Source organism: Polistes dominula, unplaced genomic scaffold, assembly GCF_049000335.1.
Source record: "Polistes dominula isolate Pdom_NZ unplaced genomic scaffold, Pdom_raw_medaka contig_12, whole genome shotgun sequence".
NCBI lineage: Eukaryota > Metazoa > Arthropoda > Insecta > Hymenoptera > Vespidae > Polistes > Polistes dominula.
In genome coordinates, this window is record NW_028301116.1 from 2,823,359 (window position 1) to 2,837,631 (window position 14,273).

Here is a 14,273-nt window from a genome sequence, read left to right on the forward strand (position 1 = left end):
AGACTATAATTATTATTTAAATAATATATATTATAAGCATTTTATTTTTAATATATTAAAAATAAATAAATTTGAATAGTACCACGTTTTGAGGTAATAAATCTATTTATGAAATATAGGTAAATAATTTATAAATCAAATACAACGCTGTTTTAAATTCAAACACATATGAGATAAAAATATTTCAAACGTATGTGAAAGTAAAACATTAGTTGATATTAATAAACGAAAAAAAAAATGTATCGTAAATAGGATCGATCCTTCAGTCCCTTTGCAAATGTAAACTTGGCTCTTGCCACTGTACTAACTCGCCACTTCTGTTGAAACTTGAAATAAAGGTTAAATTTGCTGCTGGCTTGCCAACATAATGAGCAGCATGCAAAAATTTTTTTGTTAGACGGAGAACTATCGTCTTTTTTTTCTATTTTATTTTTTACTCTCCCAAGAATATCACAAAGAACTTTTTCTTTTCCTTTGATCATTGTATTTAATATAATATACGGTATAATAAAAATTGCACTTTATTCAATAATCTTCACATAGGCTAACATTTTCAGTCAATTTTCTAAAAAAGAAAAAACAAAATTACTCCATTGTAACAGAAATTATTTGTAATTAATGAAAGGGGTATTTATTAATCCAGTAAATAAAACTCAAGTGTAATTTTCTTAGCAATAAATATAATATTTGTCAATGAGATCGATATACATTGAAATGTATATTACAGTAAATTACAGTTATATTGGCAACAACGTTTTGATTAGTTGAATATTACCTGTATCAATACCGTAAATAAAAAAAGACAAGAAAAAAGGTGAAGAGATGCGGGGTTGCAAGTAAATGCATTTGATATCGGTATGATGACGGTGTCGATGTTTTCAACAACAAAAAATCGCATTCAAATTAGATAAAATTACGATGGGTGGGGGGATGATTAAGAGTCTAAAAGAAACAAGTACTATACTTCCCGATCGAAACGACGGTGTTCATTCAATTTGCTCAAGTTTCGCGACGCGAACAATTTAATTATTACCGTTACACACTGAGAAACGAAGTTATCGTTAAAGTTATACCCAGCTGTTGCCGTTGCCATAATTGCACGTAGTTACGTAGCTTCGCGCAATCGCCGCTGCTGCTGCTTGCTGCTGCTGCATAGTGTGTTAAATTAACTTTGGACCAAATAATCTCTTCCAAAAATTAATAACTCCTCGGTGTTCGTACGGTTAACGTAAAAGCTTGATTATAAAAGTAAATCTTTGTTTTATTGTCTGTTATAATATTTTTTATTTTGAATTTTTTTCAACACCTTGATTGCTTGAATTTATCGTCAATTTTATTACTATATATTTTTCATTTTTTATTGCTATATATATTTAGAAAAATTTAAATAATATTTCTTTTAATTCTTTAAATATGTGTTGCTTTTTTGAAATAGAATTATGAAATATTGTATACTAATATTAATTTCTTCAATCTAGTGACAATTTAGTGGTAATGTAGAAACCTATGCAAATGAACAAATCATTTGGTCTACTTTTATTTTTATTTGTATTTTTTTTTTTTTTGAAGTCTCTCAAGCACATCTAATAGTAAGTTAAAGTGTCGTAAACGTAAGAAGAAATATATCCCTAAGGAGAAATAAAAACTACTACTACTCATTCCTAAAAAGACAACTGAACTCTCTCTCACTCCCTCTCTCTCTCTCTTTCTCTACTTCACGATCATCGTTAAGCTAAAAAGGGATGCGCAACGATAACATCGTTGTTTACGTGCTAAGAATAATACTCCCATCGGTGCTGGTGCTACCATTTTGAAACGTGAAATTCCCAATGCGAATTCGTCCTTGACAGGTGAAAGAGCGTGCGAGAGAGAAAGACACAAACACAGACAACCCTTATGAATCGACTCTAATTACGGTCGAGTCGTTGAACGCTCTAATGTGCTGCTTGAGACAACAAAAGGGTTGAACCTAGTAACCCCTTTGCATATTTATCTATAATTAATACAGGCTAAAGAGTAGAGGGTCGGGGGTAAGGAGATGAAGGGAGGGAGACTGTTTAAATGAGAATATCTAAATATCTTCTTTATTTATGTTAGCATGAAAATTCTTTTGAAAAAATATATAACATTATGTCAAAAAGGGGAGGAAAAACAATGAATACCAATTTGTAAATTGTCAAGAACGTAATTTTAATTAATTTTATAATATATATATTAGGGTGGGTCAAAAAAGTGACTTTTTTTTTTTTTTAAAGTGCCGCACAAACTTTCATGTGTTCTGATTTTTGTCTCTGAATATCTTTTGAACGCTTAATTTAATCGCCAAAACATTTGACACCATTTTTATAGAGCAGTTAATTTCCTACAAAAATTTGTATTGGGCATCTCAGAATAGTCATTTATTGTCGAGTTATAAAATTCATAAGCAAAAATGAGATTTGTCTAAAAATCATCAAATTTCAATCTTCAATATCATTCAAATGGTGAGGTTTACGGAAAAAATATAAGATACCTTTTTTGTAGAGCATTAAATTTCCTATAAAATTCGTCTTGAACATTTTTCTGTACAATCAATTAATGTTGAGATATGAATTTTAATCTATTAGACTGAAAAAAAAAATAAAATACTGCGATGCGGAGGATCTTCCTATTAAAATTAAGAGCTCATATTTGGTGAGAATTGTTTTAAGGTGTCTAGCAACCCATTTTTTCGTGGCACTTGAAAAAAAAAAAAAGTCATTTTTTGGACCCACCCTAATATATATATAATTATATTATATTTATATATAATATATTTTATAAATATATTATAAATATTTTATTTTTTATTTATTATTTATTTATTATAAATTTTTTACATTATAAATATTTTACCATGTATAATTATATAAATATAACATATATATCTAATTATAATAATATATATTATAAATAATAATCATATATAGTATATATGAATCTAATTAAATTTTATAAAATTATGATTTCATAACATGGTTAAATAAATATATTAATTAATATAAACTTTTATATTAAAAATATATTTTGTATCATACAATTATATTGTATTACACGAACAAACTAGAATAAATAGAAATAACTTTGAAATGGGAGTCGAATCAAAGTTTACGAACTCGATCCTTTCGATAAATTTGTGTTATCGATATAACCGAAGGGAAGAGGAACTTGCGTCTATGTTTCATTGTATGTGTCTGTATATATATATATATATGTATGTGTGTGTGTATGTGTGTGTGTATGTGTGTGTGTGTGTAGAAAGTCAGAGAGGATGAAGTTACAGTCTCCAGAAGCGTTTCAAGATGAGAACCGAGGTTGTAGATCGAAGCTTCTCCAAGTCCGGGGAGTCTTGCAATCTTGGCTAATCAAAGTGCGACCGGTGTGCTTGTGGAAGAACGGAGGGGGAAAAGGGGTGTAGTATAAGGTGAACGAACCTGTCCGTATGTCCCCATCGGAAGTGGTCCGATGTCTCTCCTGAGTTATTTCTTCTTCGGTAGTGTAGTACTCTCTTACTATAGTTTTCTACTATAGTACACTCCTCCTGTGTGCTTCCCTTACGATGACCGAGAGAAAAGAATTCACGTGATATCCTTCTGGGAACCATTTTCTTTCCTCTCTCTCTCTTTTTCTCTTCCTTTCTTTCTTTTTTTTTTATCCATCTGTCTTTTTATCTTTTCCATTGTCATGCCTTTCTATCTTCAATCCTTATTAAATCTTTCGCTTTGGAAGAGGGACTTTAATTCCAGACGTATCTTTATCTCTTTCTTTTCTCTCTCTCTCTAGTATTTTCTTTCTTTCTTTTTCTTTTACGTATTTTCTGTCTATTATAATCTCATTAATTTGAAGAAGTTACTTTCTCGGAGCTGGCTGACTATCATCTATGAACGGTACTTACTACTACAGAAGGTGCTTCATTTCTCCAAGTAAAAAAAAAACCGTTTAAAAATATTTTACCTTTGTTAGGACAAAGGGACAAGGAACCTTTTTACAGATGTAAAATTCTATTAAGAAGTTTGCTTGCTTGCTTGCTTCTACGTGATCTGCCGCTTGGTCTCCTTGTAAGAAATACTCTTTCGCGTAATTTTACGTCGCTTAAATAAATTGGAAACGTGAGTGAGAAGTAAGATAGTGAATAGAGGAGTGTAAGGAGGTGGGGAAGAGTTAGAAATTAAAAAAAAAAAAAGGAAAAATAAAAAAAGCTAGGGAAAGAAGAAAAATAAAGAAGGTACGAATGAAAATGATTCTCTTTTATATTTTTTATGTGTCTTTTTTGTTTCTTTTCCTTGCAGCAACCGGTGGCTTCTCTCTTACGTGTTTAAAAAGTCACCGGTTTATCCGGTATTATTATTATCTCTCTCTCTCTCACTCCCTCTCATATTTTTTTTTTGCTTTTTTTTTCACAAGTAACGACTCTAAGTCTAACGTAACGAGTACCTACGGTGGTTTTCACGAATGAGTCGAACTACGTCGGAGAAACTTGTTAGTATGTGGTGATCATAAACTTAGTATGCACGTAATAAAATGTCAGTTCGGCTTTCTAGAATGCACTCAGCTCCCTTTACTCACTACCCTCTTAGGATAGTGTGGATACATGTATAGTTATATACCCCTACCCCCAATTGTACACATACGATACGTGTATATGTAGACATGGCGTATAAGAGGAAAGGGATGTCTGGTTGGCGTGCACGTGTAAACGTTTGGAAATTCCAGAACTGTCCTTGTTTCCACGTTCGTCGACTAGATTGCAATTACTGCTAATTAATTGAGCAAAGGGTTGAGTCTGAGGAGTCTAGGGACAAAGCAAGACGACGAGGCTGCTGAATCAACGTTGAAATTGTAAAGGAGAATAAGAGTATCACTTCACTTTACTGTATTACATTATATATATATATATATATATATATATATATATATATATATATATATATATATATATATATATATGTATATTGCTTCCCATACGAATGTGTTCTTCTTGTCATGTAGATGATAATTATTCGTTAGTTAGTTAGTTAGTTGCTTTAAACTAATTTATGAATTTATTTCTTCTTTCTCGTTAAAATAAAACACACACACAGTTTCAAAAGTCGTATAATAATATTTTCAAAAATAGTTAATAGGGTTTAAAGTTGGTACGTTTATTCTGTTGAAACTTTTATTCCGTTGAATTGTTTTTTTGTAAAAAATTAACATTGAAAATATTAATTCTAGAAAAAACGCAGTAACTTTTTTAATTCATCCTAATTATTGGAAACAAATTGTTGGAACTTATTCGAAATTCAGGTGTTATCCGAAAGGGTGTGTCTATATATGTATATTAAACGTATTAATCGAAGCCAATTAGTAATCCGAGCCTAAATCGTCGATCGTTCTAATAGAGCACACTAATCATACCTCCCCAGATTATAATGACCACTCGTCAATTATCGTACAATTGCAAACTGACAAATTGAAAGCGCTCGAGCAATTACAAACCAACTCAACCCAACCCAACCCAACTAAACTCAACCAAGTTGAGTTTTAGAAAGTGTGATGCAACGCTCTCTCGAGCGTGAAGTTACCTATCGATGTTCGGTGTGTGTGCTGCTTCTGCTTCTGGTGCTGCTGTTACCTGCTATCATCGGCGTTGATTGGATTACTTGATCGAGCGCGTTATTAGCTGCTTTTAAAGAGTTCTCCTAGATCCCCCTCCCCTCCCAACGACGAAGATTTAATGACCTTATCTTCGCTTTCGTGCACTTGGAAAAAAAGAAAAAGATGAAAAAAAATTGCCTGTGTTCAACAACGATCGTCGTCAACTTCATCCTCATCCTCATCCTGATCCTCTTCATCCTCATAATTTACGTTTAAGTTTGCGAAATGTATATAAACGATTTTCACCGATCGTTTATTTCATAAAAGATTATACCTACTTATCATAATCCTAATCGTTATGGAGTGTCGTTCAATGGGGGTAGATTTATTATAGATAGAATAGCCCTATTCCCTTTTTATCCTGTCTTTTCTTTTTTTTTGATCCTCTAACGATAAATACTTCTTTGAAACCTTTTTATCACGTCCTCGTTTAAAGAAATATAAAAAGCAAAAAGAAAAATCGAAGAGCCAGAAGAAGAAGCTGAATAAGTCAACAAAGATAAAAACGACTCTTGTCATTTCTAACTTTTAACTTTAAAACATCGAAGTATCAACAGCAGAGGCCCGTCACCCCCGCTTATTCCCCCCGATCATCACAGGGAGACAATGGCAAGGTGTATTCTTGAAACTACTAGTTGACTTGCAAAAAGTTATTTGCCATTGAGTAAAGGAATGGCTGCCTGCTGCGTTCAAGGGTTTTAGTAAGATGAAGAAGAAAAGAGAAGAAGGGAGGGAGATCAGAAGAGCCCAGCAAATATTTGCTGTGAGATTGAGGCGAGAACCGGGTTCGAGAATAGGGTTTTGCAAATAAACCCGAATTTATATATATAGTAAATATATTTATACTACAGAGATATATGCTTGTGCGTTTGATGCATGTGTGTTACGGGTTGTACTCGTGTACACGTCCATGTTGAAAATAAACGCAAAATGGCTAAAAGGAAAGAGAGGATAAGAGATATGACAGATCTGTGTTCGTTCAATATCGACACCAAGCCAAGCCAAGCCAACCAACCCCACCCTTTTTGGTTCCTTTCGTGTTTTCGAAACCACTGACGTCCTTTCTTCAAGTATGGATACCCAAGTGCTATGAATATTAGCCTGGTGGATGATGCTCTTGAAAACACCAAGAGAAGGAAGAAGAAGATTCGTCAAAGAGAGAGGATTTTCTTCTATCGAAAACTTTCGACGTTATTTGTTTTCCATCTTATATCGTTCTCTATATCCTTGGTTTTGAATATTTATTAAACATTTTCTCGTTTAAATGGTGTCCGATTATTATTACCACGTCAAAAAGAAGATCCATCAAAATTCTAAAGTAAATAAAAAGAAAACTTTGATATAATAGTGCACCGAGAACTCACCTGGATTTATAATTCTAATATAATAATAATAAACATTTTACTTTTAATTAATTAAATTAATATCGTTAAATAGATAATCTACTTATCAGTAGCAATTAATGCATAATAAGTTTATCAATTAAGATATCAAATAGATAAACCAAATATTTATCTTTCCTTTCTCATCCTTTTTTTATTCTTACGGTTCATCCCCTTTTCAAGATTATCTTGTATTATAACACATCCAAGAAAATCTTTCCCTTTTCTTAGTAATTGCGAAAAAAAAGAGATATTCTTTCTTTCTTAGAAAATGATGTATTATCTTTCAATCATCGTATTCAATTGTGAAATATCTCGATATCGAGTTGCATTCGTTAAAATCAAAGAAATGAAAATGGAAAAAGGATATCAAATAATGCTTAGAATCTTTTTCTCGCATTATTAACTCAATCCTCGAAGGAGTAGGACGTTATTTTTGATCAAGAAAGGAAAAACAAAACGATGGTAAAAAAAATCTCTTGAGATTATGAATCCGTTGAATGGCTTGAGCCTTTTGTTAAAGAGGCTACCAGATACTATATATATATATATACAACAACTATCTTCCCTTACACCCAGTATACTCCTTAACGAGTCCCCAACTTCTTTCTACCCTTTTTCCTCTCTCTCTGTCTCTGTCTCTGTCTCTCTCCACAATTAGCAGCTTTCCAAAGGGTAGTACCCACTTCTGACAACACAGCACCAGAGTGTACAGCAGAGGAAGGGATTCTCGTTAAACTGGGTCGTGCTTGCCACCCAGAGTTAATTGATAAACAGCCTTAGGCTGAAAATATCTCACCCGTAGATGATACCCCCTGCTAAATAGTTACTCGAGAAAAATAAATATATATTTATTATATATACACATATATATTGTATATTATTACATATACACGTACTTTATAAAACGACCCACCCTCAAAATTTTTTAATTTCACTCTCTTTCATATTGCATTGCACAAATATTCGAAGAACATGTAGTTCATTGTAACTACATATGTGTGAATTATTTTCATTGAAAACTGAAAATCTGAAAATAAATACTCAGAATAGTTGATACTAAATGTACAAATAAAATTTGGTTTTAATTTTACAACAGTAATTTTTTTTAAAACTCTAGTAGAATATTCATTTTACGTTTATACACAAATTTGTACACAATCCCAGTTTGTGTATTACGAATATAATGGTTGAAGTTAAAAGAGAAAAATAACAAAATTGTTTGTCCGTATCTGAGATAGGTTGAAGAGAAAGAATCTTTTTGAAACGGTCACGAGAAAGAAAGGACGAAACACAGTCTGCCTGTATTCGTTGTACTTGTTTTACGATCCTAATCCCTTACATAAAGTAGAAAGACTTTAAAAAGAATGGATTTGAGTTTTGCAGTCGCGTTTGTCGTACTTTATAATTTTACATTAACATCTGACTTTTAGCGAGAGGTAAAGGAAGGGGAGGAAATGGGTGGTGGTTTCCACGACAAATGGAAAGAAAAAAAGAAAGCTACTTCAAGTTTTCAGATCCTTTGAGTAAAGTTTAGACAAATTTAATTTCCTTTTAAACAAAACAAAACAATATATATATATATTTAGTCGGTTATCTTATTTTCTGAAGAGTTTTACATAATCCGTTTATCTCGGTTACGAAATGTAAACGAAATACCTATTATAAACTAATATATATACATATATGCATTATATGTGTGTTGCAGGACTATTGTTAGGTGGTGGGCTGATAGTACTAGCATCAGCTCTATCTGACGCGTCGTTGGAATTACCTAGAAAGTATAGTCTGCCTTCAACGACAAATATGCAAACAGACGATAACGGTTTACCTCAGTATCACTACGGTTGGTGTCTCCAACTCTCAGGATTAGCACTCATCCTGGCCAAAGTAGCTGCTCTTTTAACTATGTCCGGATATATGGCACGATTTCCAACAGTCGAAGACATGGTAAATATTTGAAATTTTACTAAACTCTATAATAAATTCTTTATCATTATTAAAAAAAATATAGATATATATAAAGTTTTATAATGAATAAAAGGTTAAAGAGAGATATTCTTTACTGTGGAACATTAAAAAGTTGAAAAGTGAAAGAAAGTAGATACTCGTAATGCTACGTTGAAAGTTAAACATATAATCATGAAATATTATCTTTGTTGGATTTTTCTTCATAATATGCTTTATATTTTTCTTTCGTTTTTAGGTAAGAGTTATGGTACCAGGAGCGGAAAGAAAACTGAGAGAGCGAAGAGGTGTAAGCTCGGAGTACCTCATCAGAGCACATCAAAAGTCACCAGGTCCACCTCAAGCTCGTGGATTTAACCAACCAACTAAAAGTGTACTTGGTACTACTCATAACTTATACATACATATATTTAAGTATCTTATTAATTTTTTGAATGAAAATAAAGTCTAAATAGAAACGCAATTAATGTTTTAGCTCCTCAGAGAGTAGCAGAAGAAGGAACTTCTCTACTTTGTAAGTCAGCCCCTGACATTTGTGCCTCAAACCCACAAGCAATCAGCTATGTGGATAAAGCAGATCTCTCCCACGTTCTTCCAGCTTATCCAGACCCAAAGAATACCGATCCTCGATACACTTTCGTCGATAAGCCAGATGCCAATGTTATCGATTCGCAATTAAGTGGGTTCGCCGACAAAGAAGGTCTCATCGATTCTAGAATTCTATCCGATTCTAGACAAAATATGATCGCATTTAGCGAAAACAAGGAACAAACTCTTAATCAAGAACCACGTTATACGGAATACGCTGCAAGAGCTACCGAGCCAAACGTTGTCGATTCCAGGCTCAGTGGTTTTGCTGAGAAAGAAGGTCTACTTGATTCAAGGCTCGCAGGATATGGCGAGAGGAACGAATCCTTATTGGATACACCACTCGGTTATGATTCACGTTACAACAGTTTAGCTGGACAAACTGTACCTATCACATTGAAACATCATAATACATCGGTATCAGCTATCCAATCTCAATACATTTATCAAAACTTTGGTACGATACATTCTGGTATTTTAAGGGTATCTGAACCTGGTACAAGCTCAAGTTCTAATTCCAGTCAAAGAAGTATGACATTGCAAAATCCTAAACGAAAATCTCAAATTGCTCAAAATACTTTTAGTACGATGGAATGTGAAAAAAGAAAACAACGTGGTCCTGGTTTGGTAGGAAAGGCCGGATTTTATGCAGGTAGTGCCGTATGACCACCACCACCTCCTCCGACCCCCAGGTAACTCCACGAGGAAGAAACGCCACTTTAGTTCGAATAAAGAGAATTTTATCAATGGCGTTTTTAAATAGTATTGGTCGGAGGAAAAGAGAAGAGTGTTTTTAATCGAAATAATCAATAACAAGAAGAAAAAACAAAAGAAAAATAATAAGCGGACAATGGATGCAACATTATCATCGGTCGATAGTGCAGATCCCTATAAAACATTCCGATACGAGCTGCTTGATAATTCAGATCACTGCCCTTAATATGCGTGATAAATTATACCAACAGTCGGATTTACAAGTTCCTGTGATAATATATCCCTGCCCAATGATTCAAGAAAAACATCACTAAATCTTATTACTACTAATGTGATAAAATTTATGTTATGATCATGAAAAAAAACATGCTGCCATGCTAAGATAACTTGAATTATACCAAAATGATGAACGGTCATCACTCAAAACTACAACGTCGGATCCAAAATAAAATGTACATAGAATATTTATCCTAAAAATTAGATATATAAGACATCGATGTGAGGACTAAGAAAATGAAATGATATATATGGAACTTCGATAAATTTATATAATAAGCGAAATGGATCATCGAAGTATTTGACATTCATAAAATCAATATTAATCTAATTACTAATGAAAGGATTATCAAAAAGTTGCGATACAATTAATAAGGAAGATAAGTATGAAAGAAAAACGATAGTAGTTTGCTTAACATAGATATAGCATAAGTGTAAATGATACACCATGTGGTGAAATACATGTTGCAAAATTTCACGTACTATTTATGTTAAAAAAATAAAGAAAAAACAATTCCTCTCTTTCTTCCATCGAAAGAAAATAGTTCGTGATTTTTTGCTTATTAACCAAAAAAAAACATTAAATCAACTGACTACTCGCAATCAAAATAAAAAAAAATCAAACGAATAAATAAATTTCCCAATGTTATAATCGTTGCAATCATTGCTTAAATATGTTCTACGTTATCATTATCATGATTTAACATTTATAAATATTTGAGAATTTAAACTATGATGTATTGAAAAAAAAAGAAAATCATGTCATCATCGTCGTGATTAATGCAAAATAAGTAATAATTAAAATTTGATTATAATCGAATGATAATTTTCACTCGTGTTTCGATAAACATAGTAAACGGAACAAAAAAGTAATAAAAGTAATTATAATCGAGAAAGTAAACATAAGTAATCGATAAAGCTGTAATATATTTGATGGTCGATACGAATTCCGTTAATTTACGTGTGGTGTGAACACGTATAATCGTATTTATTAAGAAGAACATCGTGATGAATAATAAGAGCTCGTCTATGTTCTACGTGAAAGAAATTGCCACTGACACGTTTTCATTATTATTGTTAAAATATGTATGTACGTATATACAAAAGTATACGTATGTAACGTTCTTTAACTAATCATTACGGTATAACTTAAATTAAATGAAAATTATCGATACTAAGATACGACAAGATATTCAACTTAAAGAAAACTTAAATTATATGCTTCGTGAAAATGCAAATAACGTTTACACAAGTACATCAATATTGGCAATTAAAAAGCTCGTTATTTACATAGCATTTACACTTATCGCGTGTTCGGTCCGTGGCAAAATCTTTTATCGTATTCACCAATTTCTAACATATCAGGGCAAAGGAAAAAAAATGTTTACTTTACCTGTACGAGATAATAAGCTGACTGCAATCATTTAATTTCGTCTACTTTGTAATTTATTTTCTAGTTGTTTCCCTTTCTCCCTCTCTCCGTATTTCCTTATTTGCTTAGAAAATACTTATCTCGCGTTTAGAGAGAAAGAGATCATAAACGTCGAAAATTTTTTAACGATTCCGAAAACCCAATAATCGACGTACATTTATTAAACGGTAATTTTTCTTTTCTTTTTCTTTTTATTTTTTTAAACAGCCACCATACGTTTGTTTGATATGTCACTTTGCACTGCATATAATTATATTGTATAATGATCGTAGCTGAATGTAATAAAATGTTTCTTTTGTATAAAAAAAAAAAAAAGATTAAAAAAAACACCCATGAAAACATTTCATTTTGTCATCCTGTACCATAAATAACGAATTAAATAAATTATAGGTGCAATCATTTATTTCCCTATAATAATATTTCTCTTCGTTAACGATAAGTATAAAAAGAAAATAGATATTAAATATAATCAAATGATTTGTAATTCGTATACAAATATAAACGTATAAAAAAGAAAAAAAAACTCATAGATCCCAAATAACTTTTGAAATATGATTGAAAATGTATGAATAAAAAAAGGAGAAGAAAAAGAAAAGAAATTATCGTTCATTATATTTTATAAATCGAATTGTTAACTAATGATAATCTTGAGTTATAAGTGGATAACGTAGGAAAAAGTAGATATAGAAGTAAATTTTAGAAAACATTCGATAGATGGCACGTATCAACCATGTTTTGTATTATATCCGGCTGGACCGGCCCACTCCTAATGTTTAATTAACACCGCATAATTGCTTGGCCAATTAGAGCACATCGTTTAATATTAATCTGCAATTTGAATTCATTTCAATGCGGTTAAAATTTATTGAATACATAATTAATGCCTCATGTTACGAATGCAGGATACCCACGAGCGTGAACTAAAGCTCGAGGCGGCTTAGCGTGCAAAACTCAACCCACCAACCAACCAAATGATTTATTTATATTAGACGGACACGGAGATGGTTCGTTGGTTTACATTGAAAACTTCCAAGAAAGAAACTTAATGGTCTATAAAAGAGACGCGTATTATACTATACCATAGTAGTACTGGCACGTTTTCGATATTCTTCGTCTATTCTTCTTCTTCTTCCTAACATCGATGATAGTTGGCAAGAAAACCGAAAATGTATGTCCGTGTATCTTCCGCAAAGTTTACTTCTCAACTATAACTTCAAGAGAATACGTATTATGCGTGTATAGTATATATATATATATATACTTTTATACGTTGAAACAGGACAAATATACGCGGAAAGTTTAAATTTGATTTCTAACCTCACTTCTACGAACCTTATTTCCGTACTTTCTTAAAATACTAAACCTATTATGACTCTACTTATTATAATATTCATATCTTACAACTATGTATGTGTATATGTATACTTCATTTAAGTTACCTTAACTATTACTACGAAAGATTTTACAATGTTGCTTATCAAATTTTCCACCATCTTTTGAATACATATAGTATATATTTATTACATATATTGTATTAGGGTGTAATTAAAAAAAATAATAACTTTAAGTAATAGTAATAATTATCTTATACAGTTGATAGATAATCGAAAATCGATCTATAAAAATCCTTGACACCGAAATCGAAATGAAAAAAAGAAAAAAAGAAATGAGATGAAACGTTATTTGTCTCTCTGTTATTTACCAGCGACACAATCATCCTATATTGTCGTACGTTTCTACTTTTTCCTTTACTATCAACCCCTTCTCTCGTTCGAATATCCAACGAACAACCCCTTTTCGGTAATCTCGCACCCTCGGCTCGTTTCTACTTCCTCGTCCACCACCTCTTCCTCTTCTTCTATCTCCCTCTGCTCATCCACCGGCTGTTGGTATCGGTATTCTCCCTCTAATCCAATTAAAAACGGCGTAGGATCGCACGAAACAGAGCGGCGGCGCACATCGACCACGAGAATTTTAATTGATGTTACAGGTACGAAGAGGGGTAGGTTGGTAGGTAGGTAGGTAGGTATACGTAGGAGGAGGAAGAGAGGATTGCAAATAGAAAGAGGAGAGTAGGTAGAGGAAGTAAAAGAGTTGAAGAGAATCGAAAATAGGGATTTCGGGGGGGGGGTTGGAAAAGCGGGGGTTTTGTTGTACTATAGTAAGGATGATAGTGTGCCACCAAGGCACGTTTTCGTTCACGAGCTTCGAACTTTTGCCAAACACTCACCCCCAATCCTCTTGTTCGGATCCAAATA

General features: G+C 32.4%; 1 protein-coding gene across 2 annotated transcripts in view; it reads left to right on the plus strand.

Annotated features, from left to right (window-relative positions):
• The window catches only part of LOC107068637 (uncharacterized), a 206,099-nt gene extending 192,402 nt beyond the window's left edge, over positions 1-13,697 (plus strand). For both annotated transcript variants that reach the window (XM_089176806.1, XM_089176805.1), the window contains 3 exons: positions 8,746-8,987; positions 9,244-9,385; positions 9,481-13,697. In XM_089176806.1, the coding sequence (XP_089032932.1) occupies positions 8,746-8,987; positions 9,244-9,385; positions 9,481-10,259 (1,163 nt within the window). In that variant the 3' untranslated portion in view covers positions 10,260-13,697. The remainder of the gene's footprint in view (positions 1-8,745; positions 8,988-9,243; positions 9,386-9,480) is intronic.
• Positions 13,698-14,273: the final 576 nt, after the last annotated feature.